The sequence below is a fragment of the Hibiscus syriacus genome, unplaced genomic scaffold (assembly GCF_006381635.1).
Source record: "Hibiscus syriacus cultivar Baekdansim isolate YM2019G1 unplaced genomic scaffold, ASM638163v2 tig00113724_pilon, whole genome shotgun sequence".
Taxonomy (NCBI): Eukaryota; Viridiplantae; Streptophyta; class Magnoliopsida; order Malvales; family Malvaceae; genus Hibiscus; species Hibiscus syriacus.
This window is the reverse complement of record NW_024063470.1, coordinates 1,220,462-1,244,581: the sequence shown is the minus strand read 5'-3', so window position 1 is coordinate 1,244,581 and position 24,120 is coordinate 1,220,462. Positions and strand designations below refer to the sequence as shown.

Sequence of the window (24,120 nt, the reverse complement as noted above, 5' to 3'; positions counted from 1 at the left end):
CAACGGTCGGGTCGGGTCAGTCGGGTCGGGTCATATCGGTTCGAACCGGTTAAAACCTATCAAACCGGTCAAACCGGTTTCCAGCCCTCCACTCTCCCTGCAGCGGCGCGTGAGTCCTCCTCCGGGGGTCTAAAAATTCCGAAAAAATTTCTAAAAATTATTTTAAGCGATTTCGAGATACTTACAAAGATCGGTTCAAATTTTTGAACGGCGGAGAGCTCGATTTCAACTCGGCCGAATCTTTGACTGCTCCACCTCCTCACGCGCCGCCGTCGATGGCGAACAAGGTTGACACCGGCGGACTCGAAACGACACAAGGAACACAATGGTGCAGGAGGTGTCGTAAACGGAGCAACGATCGGCGGTGAATTTAAGATTTTCCCGACGATAGAGCTAACAAAAACGTCGAGACTTTGACTGTAAATTCCCAACGTTTGGCAGCGTTTCGCTTCAATTAAATTGAAGGATTTGTTCCACGCTCGATGATGAACACAACGGTGGTTTTAAAACGATGATCGGAATTTGGACGGCGTCGGAATCGGAGTTGGAAACTGCGTATGGGAAAGGAAAATTGGGAGTATTTTGGTTCTGAAAATCAGAACCAAATGCACGCTTATAATCAAAGCTGCCGACAGTTTTAGGGTAAATTCAAGGCTTGGTCCTTGGATTTCCTTCACTTCTAAAATGGCCTATAAACTCTCATAAATTTTGATTTAGTCACCAACAATTTACCAATTTTCACAATTAACCTCCAATTTCAATTAAATATTATTTTGTAAATATTCGGGTTGTTACATAGAGTGTTTGTAAAGGTTATCTCTTTATCCTTGAAAAAAAAAAGAATAAATTAGTGGATTTGTTGAAAAATCCTAAGTGAGGAGTTTAGGCAGTGAATGTAGACTACATTGAGGAAGTTGAACCACTATAAATCATTGTGCAAATTTTCCTATCTTTTTACTCCTTAATCCCTAAACTTCAAAAAGTCAATTCACCCCTTCTTGGCAACATTTTTGGTTGATTGAATCGAGCTTCATAATTCCCAAAAATTATTATCTTAACAAGTAATTAATATAGTTAATAATATATTATTCTTATTTTAATAAAATATTAATATAATTTATATATTTTATTTTAATAAAATATAATAATATTAACATTTTTATTTAAAATTATATATATATATATATAATATTTTAATATTAATATTGATATAAATAATATTAAATAAATTATTCTTACATTAAAAATAATATTATTATTATTTTTCAATAAATAATATTATTTATTGTATTTTATGTATCTAATAAATAATTTTAAAAAAAAATTATGAACTAGTACAAAATAAATTACACAACATCATTCAAACACCGTAAAATAATTTCCAAAAAATATTTTACATAAAATATAATTTATTTTACGAAATTTATTTTTCAAAATTTACTTTCCGTTAAACAAACGTGCCTTTTTAGTTGTTCAACCCAAGTGATTTCCCGATTTAACTCACTTTTACTTTGATTTCAAGATATATAAACTTTGTTCTATTTTAAGTTCTATTGTGGTAACAAAATAAAGATTCAAATATTTATTTAGTTTATAATGAGACAAAGGATATATACACGATTTTAGTCGTTCTTGTCAGAATCACCACATGTTTCCCATTTTTGCAAAATCAAAATCTTTTTCACCTTTTGCCAATACTGTGTCACTAACTCATATGCGTTGTGTTGGGAAATAAACCTGAGTACAAGTAATTTCCCTATAACCAAATTAGTGAGAATACGAAATAAAAGCGGAAAAATAATACATGAAAATGATAACGGAGTTCAGCCAATTTTTGCTTACGTCTCCGGACTGCTGCAGATCTTTTACTAAGAGAGAAAATTTACAGGTGTTTACAAAACACTCACTACTCACAAGAAATCTCTATAGTATTGGGAGAAAGAAATGGTTTTTGCGATGATTTTGAAGCTAAATGAGCTAGGGTATTTATAGTTGAAACTTAGGGACTAATCTTTAAAAATACCCTAAAGTGCAATGACTAAAGTGTGATTAACCCATTTTAAAAAATCAACAAAATTTATTGCACCTTAACTTCTTGCACATTTGGTGCCTACCTTTTGAAATCTTGTACTTTCCACTTTCGGTGGAAATCAATTTCCAACAGTCTCCCACTTGAAGACTGATTTTAATCTGTCTTCACACCTCGATCGATGCAACAGTATTTCTGGTCTTGTTATTCTAGCATGCCAACTGAAGTTGAACACAACTTCAGTTTGTCCGTAGTTACTGTCTTTGTTAACATGTCTGCCGGATTTTGAGCTCCACTAATCTTTTCAAGTTTCAAAATCCCATCTTCCAGAAGATACCGGATAAAATGATATCGTAATTGTATGTGTTTCATCCTGGAATGAAAAGAAGGATTCTTTGCTAGATGGATAGCACTTTGACTGTCGCAATACAAGACATTGTTTTCTTGTTTCTTGCCTAATTCATCCAAGAAACTTTGGAGCCAGACCATCTCCTTGTTGGCTTCCGTAACAGCGACATATTTTGCTTCAGTTGTGGAGAGAGCAACTATCTTCTGTAGTTGAGAAACCCAACTCACTGCAGTACCTCCTAAAGTATAGACATACCTTGTAGTGATCCTTCTGATGTCAACATTTCTGGCTAAGTCAGTATCTACATAGCCTGTCAGTATCGTATCTCCACCTTTGAAACAAAGTGTTTTGTTTGTGGTACCTCACAGATATATGAGGATCCATTTGACAGCTTCCCAGTGTAACTTGCCCAGATTATTCATGTACCTGCTAACAGCTCCCACTGCATGAGCAATATCTGGTCTAGTACAAACCATGGCATACATCAGACTTCCAATTGCTGAGGTATACGGCACCTTCACCATGTGTGCACGTTCTTCCTCCGTCTTTGGTGACTGATCTTTGGAGAGTCTAAAATGAACACCTAAAGGTGTACTTACTGGTTTAACATCTTGTATGTTGAACCTGGAGAGTACTTTGTTGATATACTCAGCCTGTGATAACATAAATGTCCCCGACTTTGTGTCTCTCTTGATTCTCATCCCAAGAATCTGCTTTGCAGCGCCCAGATCCTTCATAGCAAACTGCTTCGACAATTCTTGCTTCAAGTTTATAATCTCTTGCATGTCTGAGCCTGCAACGAGCATGTCATCAACATACAACAATAAAATAATGAAGCTGTTGTCGAACCTCTTGATGTAGCAACAATGATCTGCTTGGCATCTGGTAAAACCACTGTTACTCATGAAACTATCGAACTTCTTGTACCACTATCTAGGAGCTTGTTTTAAACCATACAAGCTCTTCTTCAACCTGCATACCAGGTTTTTCTTGCCTACCTCTATAAAGCCTTCTGGCTGCCTCATATAGATTTTTTCCTCCAAATCACCATGAAGGAAAGATGTCTTTACATCTAACTGCTCAAGATGTAAATTCTCTGTAGCTACAATTTTCAACACCAATCTGATTGTAAACAGTTTTACGACTGGAGAGAAAATTTCATTGTAGTCAATACCTTGTTTTTGCTGAAAACCTTTGACAACCAATCTTGCTTTGTAGCGTTTACTCCCATCATGCTCTTCTTTGATCCTATAAATCCACTTGTTATGGAGCACTTTCTTGCCTGGTGGTAATTCAGCTAATTCCCACGTCTGATTTGACATAAGCGAGACCATTTCATCTTTCATGGAAGACTCCCACTTGACCGAATCCTCCACTTGCATTGCTTCATCATAGCACTCTGGTTCACCATTGTCAGTTAGCAACAAGTAGTGCAAAGAAGGCGAATAACGCTGGGTTGATTTAGGAATTTTGGAGGAGCGTCTTAGTTCTGGTGTGCCTGGTTCTTCTTGAACTGCTTCAGGACTGATCTGAACATCATTTCCAGAAATCTCCTCGAATTCAACAAATTCCTTTGTTTCAGCTTCGATATTTGAGCTACTTGATTCTACAGTTGACCTGTCTTTGTACATCACATTCTCATTGAAAATGACATCTTTGCTTCTGATGATCTTCCGATTTTCATAGTCCCAAAATCGGTAACCGAACTCATCACCGACATAACCAACAAATGCACATTTGTTGGACTTAGCATCAAGTTTACTTCTTTCAGCAGAATCTATGTGTACATAAGAAATACAACCAAACACTCTTAAGTGTGAAAGATTTATTTCTTTCTTGCTCTAAACTTCCTCTGGTATTTTGCCATCCTAAGAAACTGAGGGCCCACGGTTGATTAGGTAAGCTGCAGTGTTGATAGCTTCAGCCCATAAAAATTTAGGCAATCTGGCATGTATCCTCATGCTTCTGGCACGTTCATTCAGAGTTCTATTCATGTGCTCTGCTACGCCATTCTGCTGCGGTGTCATGGGAACTGTTGTCTCCATCTTGATCCCATTGTTTTCGCAGAAATCTCTGAATCTATGATTTCTGTACTCTCCTCCATTGTCAGACCTCAACCGCTTGACTTTCAGACCAGTCTCATTTTCCACCATGGCCTTCCATTTTCTAAATGTATCAAAGACTTCTGATTTATTCTTCAGAAAATAAACCCACACCTTCTTTGTAGAATAATCGATGAAGGTGACATAATATAATGAGCCTGCAAGAGATGGAATTAGAGATGGTCCCCATACATCAGTATGAACCAACTCTAACTTTTCAGCCTTGGGTGTCTTATCAATCTTTGCAAAGCTGACTTTCTTTTATTTTCCAAAGATGTAATCCTCGCGTAGTCCGACATCTACATTCTTTAGATCCGACAACTTCCCTTTTGACAAAAGTGTCTTCATCCCTTTCTCGCTCATATGGCCAAGCCTTTGGTGCCATAGGTTTGATTTTCCATCAACATCTGTGGCTACAATGATATTCTCTAAATTTGAGGTTACATAGAGAGTACCAATCTTCTTACCACGAGCAATGACAAGTGCTCCTTTGGTAATCTTCCATTCACAGCCTGAAAAGGTTGTGCTATATCATTCTCCATTAAGCTGTCCAACAGAAATCAAATTTCTTTTGAGACCAGAAATATGTCTCACTCCTGTCAGCTTCCAGGTGGTCTGGTTTGGCAGCTTTAATCGGATATCTCATTTTTCGACGATCTTCAAGGTTTCATCATCAGCTAGATGAACCTTCCCAAAATCACCACTGACATAGTTCTCTATGATTTCTCGGCATGGGGTGGAGTGGAAAGATGCCCCTGAATCCAAGATCCATGATTCAATTGGACTGTTGACGCTTAGAATCATGGCATCACCTGTCTCCTCTGTCATGTTGGCAAAATCCTGTGTGCCAGTATCTTTCTTTAGTGCTCGACTATCTCTTTTAAAGTGACCATTCTTGCCATAATTATAACAGGTAAAATCTTTCTTTCCCGTTCTGGATTTTCCCCGTCTGGATTTCGATCTGCCATGATTTGATTTTCTTTCTGAAGTTCTCCCTCTGGACTCCGTGTGCAAGGCTGAGGAGGTTGATGCTTCACCTGATTCTCTCCGTCGAATTTCTTTTCTCAATACCAGATCTCGTACATCGTCGAATTTTAATTTGTTGTTTCCCGACGAGCTGCGGACTGCTGTAACAGTAGCATTCCAACTGTCTAGTAGAGATGATAAGAGAATTAAAGCTCGAACTTCATCATCGAATTCAATTTCTACTGAACTCAACTGGGTTGTGATTGTGTTGAGTTCATTTAGGTGTTGAGCCACTGATGCCCCTTTCGCCATCCGCAAATTGAATAATCGCCTCATCAAATGAACTTTGTTTAAGGCCGATGGCTTCTCATACATACTGGAGAGAGCCTCCATAAGACCCGCCGTGATTTTTTCCTTTGCTATGTTGAAAGAAACATTGCGGGATAATGTCAGTCGGATAACTCCGAGGGCTTGTCTGTCGAGAAGAGCCCAGTCTTCATTCTTCATGCCCTCTGGTTGTTTTCCTGAGAGAGGTTGATATAGATTTTTCTGGTACAGAAAATCTTCAATCTGCATCTTCCAAAAGCCAAAGTTCGCACCATCGAACTTCTCAATTTTCACCTTCCCTTCGTCTGCAGCCATCGCTCCCACTCGAATCTGGCTTTGTTTGGATCGTTTCTGACAATTCTTGCGAACCACCGTGTATTAGAACACCTCCATCGACAAATTCGTATCGCCAACAAAATTTTACTATTCACAAAATTCACTATTCACATGAATAGTAATGAATAGTAACCTCGCAAAAAATTAACAAAATTCACAACCAAAAGCTCTGATTATCAGTTGTTGGGAAATAAACCCGAGTACAAATAATTTCCCTATAACCAGATTAGTGAGAATGCGAAATAAAAGCGGAAAAATAATACCCGAAATTGATAACGGAGTTCAGCCAATTTTTGCTTACGTCTCCGGACTGCTGTAGATCTTTTACTAAGAGAGAAAATTTACAGGTGTTTACAAAACACTCACTACTCACAAGAAAGCTCTCTAGTATTGGGAGAAAGAAATGATTTTTGGGATGATTTTGAAGTTAAATGAGCTAGGGTATTTATAGTTAAAACTTAGGGACTAATCTTTGAAAACACCCTAAAGTACAATGACTAAAGTGTGATTAACCCATTTTAAAAAATCAACAAAATTTATTGCACCTTGACTTCTTGCACATTCAGTGCCTACCTTTTGAAATCTTGCACTTTCCACTTTCGGTGGAAATCAATTTCCAACGCGTTGTACCTAAATGAATTGGTTCTAAACGCGTACCTCATTTTTAGAATTTTAAAGGTGAAACCGAAATTAGTTTTGATTCTTCCTCTACTCACAAGAAAGCTCTCTAGTATTGGGAGAAAGAAATGATTTTTGGGATGATTTTGAAGCTAAATGAGCTAGGGTATTTATAGTTGAAACTTAGGGACTGATCTTTGAAAATACCCTAAAGTGCAATGACTAAAGTGTGATTAACCCATTTTAAAAAATCAACAAAATTTATTGCACCTTGACTTCTTGCACATTCAGTGCCTACCTTTTGAAATCTTGCACTTTCCACTTTCGGTGGAAATCAATTTACAACACTTTGTACCTAAATGAATTGGTTCTAAACGCGTACCTCATTTTTAGAATTTTAAAGGTGAAACCGAAATTAGTTTTGATTCTTCCTGCTCGATTTCTCACATAGTTTAATTCATAATAATAATTATTATATATATATGTGTGTGTGTGTGGGGGGTTAGGATCCACTTACATAGTGTAAAACTTTTTAGTTTTACATATTTTTAATATCGTTTAATTTGATAAATCAAATGTTAAGATTAATTGTAAGAAATCAGAAGATAATCACTAACAAAATAAGGAGTTAATCTCATCCTTTAATTTTTCCTCATCTAATGATCTTAAAAAGCGTATAAAACTAAAAGTTTTACATTAGTGACTTTATAAGGTGAAATTCTAATGTCGAATAAATCTTCTGAATTTTCTATGTATGTTTGTTCCGGATAACATCGATACGAGCATGGACCGGCATCAAAGTGATATTGCAAATAGGTAGAACTATGGTGTCTTTGACTAATCATTATTAGGTGATTATGTGTCTCCGCGTTGCTCGTCAGTATATTCAGACCATCCCGTTCAACTTAGTTCAATTTTGTACGTTCAACTCGATATACACATTTTCTTTTTGCAAGACCTAGTACTACAAATTGTTGAAAGTGTAGGATTTGTGTTATTAGTTAATTGGTATAAGTGGGTTCCTTAACATGTACTGCATGTTCCTTTCTTTTCGTGCCATGAGTTGTTTTCCTGTTATTTATAAATATTGCACTAGCATATTTGATTGATTAGTGTTGTAATATGCATAATTTGTTGGTTGGTATAAATTTCTATATTGAGATTGTCTATGGAGGTCTTGGGATCCTCTTTAGAGGGTAACATCTCCATTTTGTTTTTTTTAATTTCTGTTGAGTTCCTCCTTGAAGATTAACTCGGAATCCTCTTCGAAGGGTAACATCCCATCACTTCTAAGGAAGATTGTTTTTCTTTCCTCTCTGATATTGTTTTTCTAAAACACGTGTATAAGTTCTATAGTATTATGAAGAAAACAATGCAAAGGAATTAATTGCGTATTGAATATTTATATGTTACCCTCGGAGGAATTATAAATCTGATTAATAAGTGGTTGAGCGTGCAACGGAAGTAGGAAACTCCGAAATATATTTTAATGAAACAAATCAATTTCAAGTGTTATTCTGAAGGTAAAAAGGTTGAACATCAGTTTATGTCTGGTTTACTTCAATTCATACGAAATTTCGAAGCAAAAATGAGAGTGAGTAACTATGGACTTTGTCATTGGAACACCTTTGAATTTTTCCAATTAATATTCAGACAATGTTATTGTTGATCGTCTCACAAAGTCTGCCCATTTTATTTCGATTTGAACTAGTTATACTCTTGATAAATTGGCTACACTGTATATATTGAGATTGTTCATCATCATTGGATTCCTCTATCTATTATTTTTTTACTAGTATCAAGATTTACATCATAGTTTTGGAATTCTATATGAGCTTGGGTACTCAAGTAAACTTCAATACAACTTATCTTTCGTAGTTTGATGGTAAGTCTAAGTGAGTTATTCAGATTTTGAAAGATATGTTCAGAGGATACATTATAGGTTTTCGAGGTAGTTGGAATGATCATTAACCGTTGGTCGATTTAGCCTATAACAATAATTAGCTTGCATTTGATAGATAAAAATTTTATGACGATCTAAAGAGGATGTATATTGAGTTTAGTGTGGGTGATCTAAAAGAATCTCCATAGAAGAAGATACTATGGATTTGAATGAAAAGACAAATTAAGTTGTGGTTTGTTGAATCTTAACGGTTTTTGCATCTTGTGGGACCAGTTGCATATCAGCTTGAGTTGCAAACAAAGCTTAAGCACATTCATTATGTCTTTCATAACTTTATGTTAAGGTGTTACCGTTCTAATATGTCATATATTATTCCTGTTGAGAATATTGAGTTGGGACCTATTATGACCTATGAGGAGGAGTCTATTAATATTCTTACCTATGAGCATATAAATCCCTCATCCTTTTTCATTATGTAAAATTTTGAGGTCAAAATTTTCTTAAGGGGATAGTTGTCACACCCTAAATAGGGGGTTTAATGTTAAGCTTGTAAATTATTAACCCTAGTCATATGGTATTAAAATTATCATTTTTAGTTGTTCTTATCAGAATCACCACATGATTCTAATTTTTGTAAAATCAAACACCTTTTTACCTTTTGCCAATATTGTGTCACTACCCATATGCGTTGTAATTATATGAATTGGTTCTAAATGTCTACCTCGTTTAAGAGTTTTAAAGGTGAAATCAGATATGTAATACCCTTCTCGTATCTATTGCCGAACATGAGTTAGAAATGTCACATGAAACTTAAGAAATTTTCCTTATTAAAAATCAGTATAAAAAATGTCTCCTTAAAACTATTATTACTGAACAATAAATAATAATTCATTTAATCGCATAAAACGTATCTCTAATTGTTCGACAATCAAACTAAGTCCATTTTCAGGCAACTACCTAACAATTCATAATTACGTAGTCTACCCAATATAACTTCCAAAAAATTACTTAAACTAAAATCCATAGGAATATCGGTTTAATCTAATTTTACCATATTGTTATCCTACAATCCATTTTTATTTAATAACTAAATATACATTAATAAGACTATTTCTCTAAGCCTCTAACCAATATCCATTATTAATAACATAAGCTAGCTTATAACTTATTACAACTATGCCTAAGCAAAGTTTATACCAAATATTAATAGCATATGCATTCTGACTAGTAAAATTGAAAAAATTAGATGGATGGCATTACTGATATTGTAGGTGTGCTTCTCTATATGTAAGATGTCAAACACTCCTTACTCTTATCTTTGCTCTCTACTTATGCGTGAAAATTATCACACACTAAGTATAGACTTAATCAGGCTTATTCAATAATACAAAGTAAAACATGTCGATGATAAAAAATAAATCATATAATGAAAAAATACAAAACATATCATATAAAATTATATGAAGATATACCAAAATCATTTCTAATTCAACAATACTTTAAATGATCAAGTCATGTATATAAAGCATTTTATGCTAAATAACTTATAATAAATGGAAAGTTTAACTTTCTTACTTATATGTCATACCATGCACTTTTCAAATTTTCTTTATGTCATAGCCTAAGGTATATAAATGGGAATGCAAAGTATGCGAGTCACTAATAATGCACTTTTATATCAGTCACTTGTACAAGATACCATTATCACTGTATCAATGTATTAATATTTAGGAATACCATAGTACCATAATCACTCTACTATGTATTTTATTCTAAGAGTACAATTGTAGCACTCTGATTCGATCTGAACCGAGAGTCGAAGGATTAAAGTATCACACGGGACCACCAAAGTGGCTAACCCAAAAAAAAATTGTATAAAGAAACATTTCATTCGTTCTAAAAATACCATTAGTTTCAAAGGTAAATGAAAACAAAAGTACCCAAGTTTACAAAAAGGGGCTCCTAAATACATACAAAATAAAATCACAATATTTTATTAAAAAGAAGTTACAACTAAAATACATGAAGGTCTATGAATAGTATGTGCCCTCTAAAATAGACTCAATATGTACTCTAAAGCTTTGACAAATCTGGAATCACGATTCAGCAATAAGTTCCTTGAGAGATCTCTTAAGAACCTGGATATGAAAACAAATTCTGAATACTAAGCTCACAGAAATAACTGAACTATATTACGTAGAGTCAGTACATGAGCATGCTAGTAGAAAAAGACGTAAGCATACCAAAATACTAACATACAAAGTTGAGCATACGAAAATACTAACATACATCTCGGGACACACACCCCTCTAGCCTACCTAAGATACTCTTGGGTATCTAGAGTGAGATTCGAAACTGCATCAAAAACGTATACCCGAGCAGCTTACTCCTTAAGAGTACTTGGAGCATCTGCGCCCAACCAACAACTGAAGTGCCTTGGGACTAACTGAGATATATCTAATACTCTAATCAATAAGACGATCGTCATAACTACTAAAGTAACTCGAGTGTCATTATTATTTTTCGAGCGTCGCATAAGGGCTAGTTTTATGATATCTTACTTCATAAGATTTCTTATGTTTTTGCTATATTTATTAGTTGTTCTCACTTGCAAGTTTATTAGAGAAGTATTGACAAACCTAGACCCCTTCTTGAACCCTTCTTTCAAGTTAGGCTTTTTGCCCAAAATTGTAAGATGGTATCGATACTAAACCTTTTAGTATCGATATTAACCTACCGATATTGATACACTCTGTCTAATACTAATTTTATTCGAACCAATCAAATTTGACTAAGAACATCTAAGGAGTAATTTGAAGATTATTTGAATGTCGGTGTCAAATTAAGTGGCATTGTTGGCATTAGTGGAAGTGGTTCGTGTCGAGGTCGAACTAATTCAAGTGGCACTGGTGGTGTAAGTGAAAATAGCTCAAGGACTTTGATAATTTGCTAACATTTGCATTCGAGCTTGTTTGGATGGTTGGAAATTAGTTCAGGGACCTTTTTGAAATTTCGCATACATTTGATTATTTGGGTTTGGTGGTCACCAATTTGGAGCTCAATATTTAACCTTTTTTAAAAATCCAAATACTAGAACATTAAACCAAATCCAAAATTGATGTGTATCCAATGTTCAAATTTATAGCCCATATTAAACCCAATTACACACCACATATCCATCACTCCAAAACCTAAATCCACTTCTCTATACCTAAATAAACCAAACAAGAATAGTAAAAGCCCAAAAACAATATTAAATAAATGTCCATTTACAATAAAATCAGACCCATATATCCATTTAACCTATTACAGTCCATCTACCTAATCCTTTCACCAGGCTAACTACAAAACCTAAATAGCCCAAGTTACTGGGTGCGTTTGGTTCACGGAATGTAAGATTACTACTGGGAATAAAAGATTACCAGAGAATAGGATTACTGAGAATGTTACATTACTGTGTTTGGTTGGTTTGGCAGGAATGTAAGATTACAGTGTTTGGTTGAAGGAATAAAAGATTACTAGAATGTATATTTTACCAAATTGTCCTTGTTCTATATTTTTTTAACAAGTTAAATTATAAATATTTAAATAAAAATTATTTATATAAAAATTCTATTTGTAGATAATATATTATTTGAGTATTTAAATATATCATGTATTATTTTTATTTTTATTAGTATTAAATTTTACATAATTTATATAAAAATATATTAAAATTTTATATCAACATTTAACTAAATGTTTACATTGTGGAAACTAACTTCAATTCATACGTGACGCATTAACTGAGATGTTTCTTGTATTTTTCAATCTACAAGGTTTACATTCTTCTATATACAATAATTTATCATAGATATTCATAATAATAAAAAGTTGTAAACTATTTTTGTTATTTAAGATATAATATTTATTATATATTCTATATACAATAATTTATTTATTTATCTTTTATATTTATCCTTAATTTTGCATATTTTATCATTATTATTTATCTCATGAATTTATATTACAAAAACATAATTCAAATAAAAAAATGTAACACTAAAAATCATATTATCTATAATTTTATATTTCACCGTCATTCATCATTATCTTTACTAATATTTTAATAAAATTATTAATACTCAGTCCTAATCTGATTTGTACTTAATTCATGATTACGAAAAGCAAGCAACCCAATAATTCATGTTTCTCAATCTGTAATTTCTCTGAGAACATACAAAAACCGACAGAGGCCAAACTTTGAACATACTAGACCGTTAATTTCTTTCGGATCATACACAAAGGACAAGTGAAATAGTTTACTTGTATCTAAAGAGAATTCTAAAACAATTTTAAGTGGTTGCTAATTTGGCCATGTCCGAATTATTCTAAGCTATTGGTCATGAGATTGCTTTTCGAAAAAAGTGTTAATGACATCTACATCAGGGTTGGAACATTCATGGCTATTGCAATGCTAGGATTTGCATGAATTCTGAAGACAACCTATCTCAACTGTCTGAATATTTCCACAACAGAACGTTTGGCATTAAGAGCAGGACCTCATTGCCGACCAGCTTATATATGTATAGCAACCATCAAGAGCTGTGAATGCAGAAAAGGATAACAACCACCAAGCAAACGATCCCGCCACTGTATAAACCTGACAAAAAGTACATACAAAAAGTGGGTAAGGTACTCAACTTTGATGCTTGATGGCTGCCAAGTAATGGAAGTACAGTTATAACGGTACTATAGATGCTGGTAAATAAACCAGTAAAAATAAGTAATGGTACCATATTAGAGAACACACCTGATAGGTAAAAAAGAGTATAAAAGACTACCCATTCATCTCTCATGATTACCAAAAGTACTAAGCAACTTATGTAAAGGTACATGAAAAACAAATATCTTCACGGATGAAGTAAAATGTAAAAGAAACACCAAAGTAGAAAGGGAGATTCAACTTTATTAATGGATAAGAGTCTAAAAGAGGATGTTTAATATAAAACAAATACAAGTGCGGCACTTGGGTTTGCACAAGTAAAATGTAAACAAAATACCGAAGTAGAAGAGAGATGCAACCTTAGTAATTGATAACAGTCTGAAAAAGAAAGTTCAGTATAAAATATATACCGGTGCAACACTTGGATGAGTACATTTCAAGCATGATAGTAAGGCATTTTTCAAAGTATGATGTGCTCCATAGACATGAACCACTTTGATTACAAAGATTGGGGGATCCAAACTGAGTAAAACTGGTAGAATGCGTCCATAATATGCTGGTCGCTTATTGCAATTGCTGAAAGACTGATATCAAAGACAAAACAATGGAAACCCAATAAATTAAAAACAGAAATATAATCAAAAGTGAAAACCAAAATTTGCACTTCCGTCGATACCTTAAATTAACCACAGAATGAGAAAGTGAACATTTAAAGGTTCATATGCAAGGATAATAGCTATGCCAGTAATAAATTTTCTTCTCAGGACTTCTGGTGGAAACTTTTGATTAAACTACAATTTTCAGTTCTCATCTTTATAACAGAACTGAAAATTAGAACTGTTTTACATAGATATCATTTCCTGGTTATTCACAATTCATATCAGTGTTAAAGATAGAGATTTCATGTATCATGATGAACTGAATGCCAAGAAAAGAATCGGTTGAAATAAGTTGAATGGATGCCGTACCTGTTGATAAGCACAACAATCATAGATGCTGTTCGAGACTTTACTGTTGGAAATCTAAGCTGATCAAGCAACAAAACCAAACGCTGACTGGCTTCAATTGACAAAGCCCCGACATTGAGAAAAGGATGGCGCCCATGAAGCCAAGCTATGTTAAACTTTATTGGGTTCCTACAAAGTAAATTGAATAGGACATAAAATTTCTTAAGTGCTAGTCAATAACGTACTAAAATGACATTATGAAAATCTTTTTCATCAAGCACTCTAACCTTGATGAGACAACTATCTAAAGCAAATTACCTTCATTAGAAGGGGGTTCTGCAGAGCCATTAGGATTAGGAGTATAAAGAAGAATTACTGCTTCAACAAACTTCAGTGCCACTAATCTTATCCCACCACTTCCTGGCTGATTAAATTTTACAATGAATCAGGTAATGAATAAATTTTGAATCGTCGTGAAACAGAAAGAATCAAAAGCTACCTGGAAAGCTATAGAATATATCTTCTCCTTTAAGTTTAACAACCACGACCATGTTGATTCAAGATCACTAACCAATTCACTGGACTGATGGCCCTGAAACAAACACAAACACCATGTGAATTTGTAGAAGGTGCAACTTAAAGTTAGCAAGCTGCAAATAGACTACTGCCTAATGTAAAGCTTAAAAGATGTCAAATCATCCATCACCTTCTAGAAACCGACATGAAATACAATGCAACAGTTAATGAAGACAAAACTAAACGCTTTTCCTTATCAATAATTGAATCCATGAAAATCTAGTATTCACAAATTAATATTCTACAAAATAAGATTATGGAAACAAACCTGAATTGTAATCTTTTCGAGAGTATAACGAACTGCAAGAAATAGACTGTCGGGAAACAGTAGGTGTAGCATCTTCCAAAACAGTTATCAGAAAGGGTGCAATTTCAGGTATAAATTGAGGTACTTCACTCCAATTTCACCAATAATCCTACATTTAATTTAAAAAATAATTTGTAAGAAATAAAGAAAAACAACTAAGGCATAGCGGATTGAAGTAGGGATGCGTACTGGGTAGCAAGTTTGCGGACAGGACCGGACCCGAGTAAAGGTCGAAGATACGAGGAAGGAACTCGGACAAAGCAGCAGCGTCTTCCTTCAAGAAATCATGCTTCAATTGACGACACAACTCTAGTTTTGGACTCAAGTCATCAGCAAACTTCACTGAGTTGGATAAACTCTCGAAGCTGGATTCATGATCCCTACCATTGCCAAATAAATCAGGAAAACCATAAACTCTTTTCTTTTATTTCATCAACGGTTTCCCCGCCTCTTTCTGTTTCTTGGAACGAAGAGGGATCGGGAAAGTGTAGTTTAGGCGTTTAAAGGAAACTATCTATTGAGGTTAACTTAAATCGACTATACTAATTTTCAATCAAAAAGCAACCAAAACCTTAAGAAGAAGATATCGCAGAGGCAAGTTTACGGGATAAGAAATCTTACCAGAAGATCACTGGGAAAACGATGAATTTTCGCAGAGACAAGCTCACGGGAGAAGAAATATCACAGAGGCAAGCTCACGGGAGGAATAAAAAAAATACATGATACACATATGGGAATAACATTTCCAGTAATAAACACACTAAATTTACTGTTGGTATTAAAACATTACCCTCTCTTGATAATCTTACCCAACCAAACATGAGTATCTTTAATAAGAAAAAAAAATTCCTACAGAGAATGATAAAATACTTGATCTAAACGGGCCCTAAAGCACATCTGCCTAATATTGTAACTTAGGGTTACTGAACCTTAAACTCCAACCTTTTAGTCGCCGCCTTTGACCCTCCATTCCAGATGCTTCCCAGCTGCCCCATGCATATAGTGATCCCAGCTATCAGCTCACACCCTAACGACCTCCACACGTGCATCTTCCAGATGCTTCTTAATGAGCAGCACTCCACGACCTTGCCTCGTCAGCAAGATCACCATGAAAATAGAAAAACAGAAAAAATATCAGAGGGATTTTCTATATTTTTTATGTAATTTTTTTTAGTACAAAAACCAAAAATAAGCAATGTAATGGGGGCTCCAGAATCGGATTTATCTTCTTGTTGCTGTGTAATCAAACCTTGAATTGTCAAAGAATCCAGGAAAGACGAACGTGGTTGGATTTATCTTTAATTTGGGCGCTCAATTTTTTTAATTCAATGGCTTTAAACCTTGACTCTTTGAATGTTTTTATTTGGTATGCTATTGATTTTCAATGAGCTGATGGATGTGTTGTTTGGTTTTATCAGTCCACTTTTTCAGAATTAAAGTGTGAATGGCGTTTGGTTTGTAAAACTGTTTTGTTGATGGTGGCGGTAGTTGGAGAGAGAACTGGAGCACTAAGGTGATTATTGTGCATGATTAAATGTTATTGAAGGACATAAAGCAGCTTTTGAACTTCATCAGAGTCGTGATACATTCTGACAAATTTGAAAGAGCTTTTAAGTTTACCAAGATCATATTGATCGAAGTATTGATATTATGGGTTTGCTGTCGAATTGGATTGGTTTCTCTAATTTATGTTGAGTGTGTTGTTTGTTCATTGTTAAAGGTGTGATTTGTTTTAAGCTACATACATCAAATGGATGCCTCGCTAGATGGGAAGACTTAATTGATGTTGATGGTTTTATTCCAATGTTGTCCAGTTTAGTCTGCTAAGTGAGCATATGGATTGCATAGCTCATAACAAATTCAAAGATAAGGAAGGTAATTTGAACAAATGATGTGTAAGGCATGCTACAACTGTATGTAGCTGTTCTCTCTTCCTACTTTTTATTTTAAGTGAACAGTTTTAATGATAGACTACTATATCCACATAGTATGCTACAGCGGACGCCTATGTGGTTTGAGATAAATATCAGAACTAGTTGTCGATGTTTGTAGTTATTCATTGGTTATGGTAGAACTTGACTGATTTTTTGTGGTTTGTAGCGAGTTGTATTGTTTTCAGGTTAGTGTTTATTGCCGTGTGATCATGGTGTTTCTTTGTGCTTTATTTCATTTCCTGTTGGGTTGGATTGTAATCTCCTTGCGATATCCTTTAAGATTCTTTAAAACAACTTTAGGAAATTTTAACTTTTGATCAATATTGTTTATATTAACAAAATTTAATTTTGTTGTGCAAAAAGGTGTAAATGAATTGAGTTTGAACGAATAAGGTTGTGTTCGTGTTCGTTTGTTTATTTTTTAAGGTGTGTGTTTATTTAAATTTTTAATACAGTATTCACGTTGGTTTATTTATTTTTGAAGGTGCTCATGTTCTTTTATTCGTTGTTCGCAAACATATTTGATTAGCGTTCGTGAACATATTCATTTATAGGTTTATAAACATGTTCATTTAACGTTCGCGAACTTGTTAATTTAATGTTTGTTTATATGTTCGGTTTTCAGTTTTTAGAGTCATTTGAAAGTTAAAGAAAAATGGTAAAATGACAATACTAGTGCATAAACTCCTTATTATTCATAGTTTAAACTCCAAATTTTATCATATGTTTAATTTAGTACCTACCTCAATCAATATTTAAAATATAAAAAAATAAAAAGAAAATGAGAACCTTGTTCATGAACATAAACGAACAAGTCAATAAACGAACTTATAAATGAGCATAATAAATGAATGTTATACGAAGATTCACGAATATTTCATCGAATATTGTGCTCATTTACATCCCTTAAGGAGAATAAGTTAATTAAATAAAATAGAAAAACAACAAAATGGGCAGGGAACTGGAGGGCCTGGAATCGGTATAGGCTTAACCAACTGTCTTAACGACTTTACCCGCCACCTATTTCTTCAAAACTAATACTGTTTTTTTCCTCTTTATAGGATTGAGAAACTTTGATTGTTATCTCATTTTTATTGATTTCTTATTGTCTATTAAATTATTGATTCAATTACAACTTGAAAACTAATAGTTAGAATCTCTTTCGATTGAGAAAATATTAATTATTAATCTCAAGTTAATATTTCAGATGAACCTTTAACTATATAATCTCTTATTATAATTATTATTACGAGTGTCACCATCACTAACTCTCCACTAATCTTAATTATTAGTCTAATAGAATAAGACGTTAGATTTACTAAACAGTATTAAGAGTTCAAATCTGACTCAATAAATTTACCAATTTATTTGCTTCTTTACTTTTCAAAATTTTCTTCTTATTTTTTTTTTCCATAAAATTTTAAGCATTTTATAGTACAAAGTGTCTCTCTTTACAAAAAGAATAGAATTTTACGAAAAGTATCTATCTTATACATAGATATATAAACATTTTATTATATCTTAATCTTATGCATATAAAGATATTTAAGAGTGGAAGTAACACAAGCTAACCTTCATACGAGGAAAACAATATCCTCTGTGCATTTAGCAGTGCATGAGATCCTTTCTTACTGTTCTCCACAATCTTCTCTATCAGCTGCTTCTCCCTTTCATCATCACAATCACTACATTCATCTTCATCAACACCAACATCAAGCAATCCAGGAACCATTGAAGTTCGATCTTCCGATGTTCTTCCCCGACCATAAATGGCCTCCTCCATTATGTTCTGCGGACACTGATGCAGGAAGGAACCATTTGTGCCCTTTCTATCATACTTAGGCACCACATCTTGACGGTTAGTTTGATAAATATCCTGTCCCGCATTAACTTCTTCTTCTTCGGATTCATTAATCTTCGACAATTCCTTACAAGCTTCGTTGTATGCATCTAAAGCTTCCCCAGATAGTTTCATAACTAGAGGATCGGAAAGGCAATCCAACTCTTCACTAAATTTCCATTTACTGTTGGAGACCTTCCATGAATTCTTATTCTCAGATTCCATTAGTGCCACCTTCCTCTGGCTGTTCTGGAGGGCTGTCTAAAGTTCCTCAACATGTTCTTCAAGCCTCGATTGAATAACTTCATGTAGATGCAAACTCAATTCTCGCGGTGAGACTGCATAATTTCCAGAATGTGTAGTTGAACTGCCACATGTATCTTCATTGGACACAGATTCGACAAAAACCTGCATATTGACCATATCGGATCTCAATTAACCGTCGGTGAAATCCGCTACAAAATCCTGGTCAAGCTGCATAAATTTTTAGCTGTACTGTTAGAACATCCATGCAAGCGTGCAGGCATGGAAAAAAGATTCAAACCAAAGAGCTTTCCATGATCTTATGATTATTATTATTTACATACAACGCCAACAAGATGTTTGAAACACTACAGCACATCCATTTTCGAAAACTAAAGCAACCACAACGTTGATATCAATTGGCAAGAGAGTATAAAGTACAATGAATTCGTTAGAAATATGAAAATGAAGCAACAGGTCATTAAACAATACATTACCTCAACAAGATCAGACACTCTTTTCTCCAGGTTAGATACATTCATGTCTAGACCCATCCTCTCGAGTTCAGCTTCAAGCTCAGCTTCAATTCAACTCATTGACTCCGAATTACTTCCCTCTACCCTATCATAATATCATGCTCTACCATAACATCGTTTCAAATTATCCAAATTCTGTTCAATGGAAGACGAACTCGTTGCTCTGTCATGAATCAAATTGTAATATGTCTCCTGTGATTCATTCTTCTCATCAGCTATCTCATGCACTGTCAATGAATTTTTCATATCAAACTCATCTCGAAGATCTTGAACTACATTCTCAGTATGCTTTAATAACCCTCTCAATTTCGACACTTCCCTTTGATTCACAATGTAAGAAGACATTATACCAATAGAAATCCCAAGACATAACAGAACTACTCCATCGTCAGCTCCTGTTTTGTATAATGAATAGAGTATTAAGCCAAATACATCAAATATAACAAGCGAATGTGAAATATATTGCTCCAGGTGCAATGAAGAGAAATGGAGACTTACTTATATGCAGGATTTAAGAACAATAAACAAATAAACTAAACTCAATGCCAAATCATGTTCTTCTGCATCAAGCTTAAGCTCATACAGAGAAAAATAGAATGCAACATGTCAAAAACATACCAATAGAAAGCTGACTCCGGGTTCCAAGTTACATGGAACTGCATACTAAAGGAAATTGAGCGAAAATCTAAGAGTAGTACCCTGTTGTGAATCGGACTGATTTTCGTCATCCATTTCGCATGGAACACTTTGTTCTCCATTGCACCAGTTTCCTCTCTTAAATTTCAACCTCTTGGGGGGATCCAACGACTTGATTTTTGGCAACGGAGGGATTCCATACACATATCCACTCTTTTCGGAAGTGGCTTGATTGTGCATCTTACTATTCATAGTTCCATTCGACCCACTCAATAAACCGCCACTTTCTCCGCTGATTATTCGGTTTCCATAGGTTACGATCAATGGTCTCGATATAGCAGTTGATGGCGATGGAATAGAAGTACATACGTACTCTTCCATTTCAACATGTTGCATATATAGTTCAGCCATCATGGAACTATCTAAGGAACTTAAAGGTTTAAGTAAATGTCCATATGAATATCTAGTTTCAAGTAAGCTGCTTTTCCTAGGAGGATCACTAAAAATGTCCATTCTAGTTCCCTTTCTACATTGATCTTCTCTTAGGTTTGGATCATTCGAGAATCTGGATGCTAAACTGGATTGAGAAATTGAATCACAATCTACGCAATGTCCCAAGCTTCCCACCAAATCGCTATCGAATCCTCTAGCAGAATCCACTTCGGCAGCTGAAACCTCTCTCCCGTTTGAATAAACATCAACCCGGAGTTTGCTTCTCGGAGCTGATCCACAGAAGGGACCGCTCCCGGTTTCAGCCTTTCGGGTTCTAAATTCAGGATAACTAGTCCTATACCTACGGTGATTTCGCCAATATTCAGCAAAACACCCAGCGGTTGCTGCTGCTGCAACAAGCCATGAATCCATTTCGGAAACTAAAAAGTTTCTTCAACATGAAACTTAAGTCTTATTTCGATTTTCGACGTCTAGAACCTCGAATCCACGATTTCAATGAATCCAGGTTTGAAAAAGCAAACATCAATGGCCTCAGAACTCCAACACTCTTTAGCAATTCAGCGCAATAATCAATTAGAGAATGAAATCTTCTTGAACATACTGAAAACAGTGTGCAACCTAAGCTTGAAACTCCTAACCCGAATTCATTTCACGAAGCTTAACCCTTAATTCCCTAAGATTTCAGTTTACCATCGCAAAGCAATCAGGATGATAGCCAATTATGCATCTATAAAGCTATGACTGAAACTCTAAATTCCAGAAAATTAAACAAGGCAAGGCAATGAAATGATAAACCAAACAACACAAACCTTAAAAGAACAAACAAATATAGCTCCTTTCAATCTATAATCTTCAGACAATAAAAAACTTAATGATCAAACCCATTTCCCCAAGACAACAACAAGAAACAAATGATTCAGAAAACGGCGTAAAAATCCAAGCTTTACCAGTTTGAAAACAACACGAAAACTGCAAATAAAAAAAAAGCCAATGACAGAATGGAACCCGTTTGCACTCAAAGTGAAACTGACAAAATGGTTTTGCTTGCTTCAACTAAATAGTAAAATAAAGTTTTTTTTTTTAAAAAAAGGGAAAGGGTGTTAATATTTTTACTTATTTTTTGAGAATTTAGATAAGTTGGGAGTTTGAAAAAGACAGTTTTGTTAGTTTTGAATCATCGAGATTGGATTCCTTTGGGAGAATTAGACCCATCGCTTTGTTATCTACACAAACTACATATACTAAAAACTAATAACATAATAATCAAGTTTATTCTAAAAACCCTTATTGAATAGATCTATATTATTACAGTAAATTATACTAAAAATAATATAAACTACTCTTTTAAAATTAGTTAATTTTTAATAGAGATGCTATATAATTTACTATAAATTTATATATCATTAAATAATTTTTTATTTAAATCCTAAATATGTAGATCCAAGCAAAGCCAGATTAGTCCATTTCATATAAACTCCTCATTTTAGGAAAAAATTTTGGACCACTGAATTTCATAGTCTCTTTTTTTTAATGGCGGTGTTCATGGGGGTTTCGGTTATGGTAGTAGGAACGATGGGGGCGTATGTGCTTGATTTTGCTACCGCTCATGATTTTGGTGATCACTAACTCCTTTAATAAGAGAGATGCGAACTTAATTACGTTTCATAGCGGGGGACATTGTACCCAAATCGACTACATCTTGGTTAGAAATCGGGAACGATGGGCTTGCATTGACTGTAAGGTGTTCCCTGAAGCATGTGCATCACAACACAGATTGTTGGTTTTGGTTTTCCGCGTACCCCACGGGCGGAGCACTCATAGTAGGCTAAACTTGGTAAACCTAGGATCCTCTGGAAGAACTTACATGGACGACAACTGATGACTTTAGGAGTAAGGTTTTGTCTAATACAGGTTTTGAAACTACAAACTCAAAAAATGCGATATGTATGGAAAAATATGCAAATTCCATCAGAGAGGTGGGCAAAAACCCCTTGGGTTGTCGACGGGAAGGCCAAGGAACATAAGAATCGTGGTGGACGACGAAGTCCAAACTAAGTGAAGACAAAACAACTTGCTTCAAGGAGTTTCTACAATGCAATGACGAAAAAAAGGTCGAGAGCTAAACAAATATCAGGAGGCAAAGCGGGAAGCCAAGAAAACGGTAGCTAAAGCAAAGGATAAGGCATACGAGGAAATGTACAAGAGATTAGACACCAAGGAGGACAAAATGGCATCTTCAGACTTGCAAAATCTAGGGAGAATAGGAAAAAGGATCTAGGTAATATTAGGTTTATTAAGGACAATAATGGTGTTCTTTTAGCGAAAGATCGATATTAAGAGGGTTTGGGGTAGTTACTTCTTTGGCTTATTTAATGACGGTGCCTCTCCATGTAGAGATAGTATCGTTGATGGGTCAGCCGACTATCATACTAGGCCATGACTGCCCTACAAGTAGGTTGGGTTTGAGGAAGTCAAAAATGGCTCTTAGAAAGATGGGAAGGACAAAGCTGTCGGTCCTGATCAAATTCCTATCACTGTGGTTGGCCCTAGGAGAGAGGGAGTTAAGTGGTTGACCAACATCTTTAATATTATTTTAGAGCTGCCAAGATGCCAGAGGAGTGGAGAGAGTCTACGTGATACCAATTTATAAAAAAAGGAGATTCCCCACGTTGTGGTAACTACGAGGTATTAAACTACTCAGCCATACCATGAAGCTATGGGAAAGGTGATAGAGGCTAGGTTGAGACAAGTCACTAGGGTTTCGGAAAACCAATTTGGCTTTATCCAGGCAGGTCTACCATGGAGGCGATTCATCTACTTCGACGTCTTATGGAGAAATATAGGGAAAAGTCTAGAGATCTTCACATGGTGTTCATTGACCTTGAGAAGGCTTATATAGCGTTCCCCGCGATACGATCTGGAAGACTTTGGAAACGAGACGGATCCCAACTGCTTATATCCGGGCAATTCGTGATATACTGTAGATCTACTTCTTACGTCAGGACTACAGTTGGCGACACGAGCATTCCCTGGAAATCGGACTCCACCAGGGGTCGGCTCTTAGCCCTTACATCTTCACCTTGATTATGGACGACATCTATTGTGCGACACCAGACGGTGTACCATGGTGTATGCTTTTCGCTGACGACATTGTCCTAGTTGCTGAAACAAAATCTGAGTTGAATAGTAGACTGGCTACCTGGAAGACTGCTTTGGAAAAAAAGGTTTAGGATCAATATTGAAAACAGAGTATTTATGTTTAAACTTCAATGGGAACCAAAACGATGAAGATGTAGAAGTATGCATAGAAGAC

General features: G+C 34.9%; 1 protein-coding gene across 1 annotated transcript; it reads right to left on the bottom strand.

Moving 5' to 3' along the window:
- Positions 1 to 19,719: 19,719 nt before the first annotated feature.
- LOC120187248 lies at positions 19,720 to 21,428 on the bottom strand. The gene is made up of 2 exons (XM_039191009.1): positions 20,417 to 21,428; positions 19,720 to 20,113 (listed from the first exon to the last, which is right to left on the bottom strand). Exons 1-2 carry the CDS (start codon positions 21,216 to 21,218, stop codon positions 19,815 to 19,817), a joined length of 1,101 nt encoding a protein of 366 aa, XP_039046940.1. The 5' UTR covers positions 21,219 to 21,428; the 3' UTR covers positions 19,720 to 19,814.
- Positions 21,429 to 24,120: the final 2,692 nt, after the last annotated feature.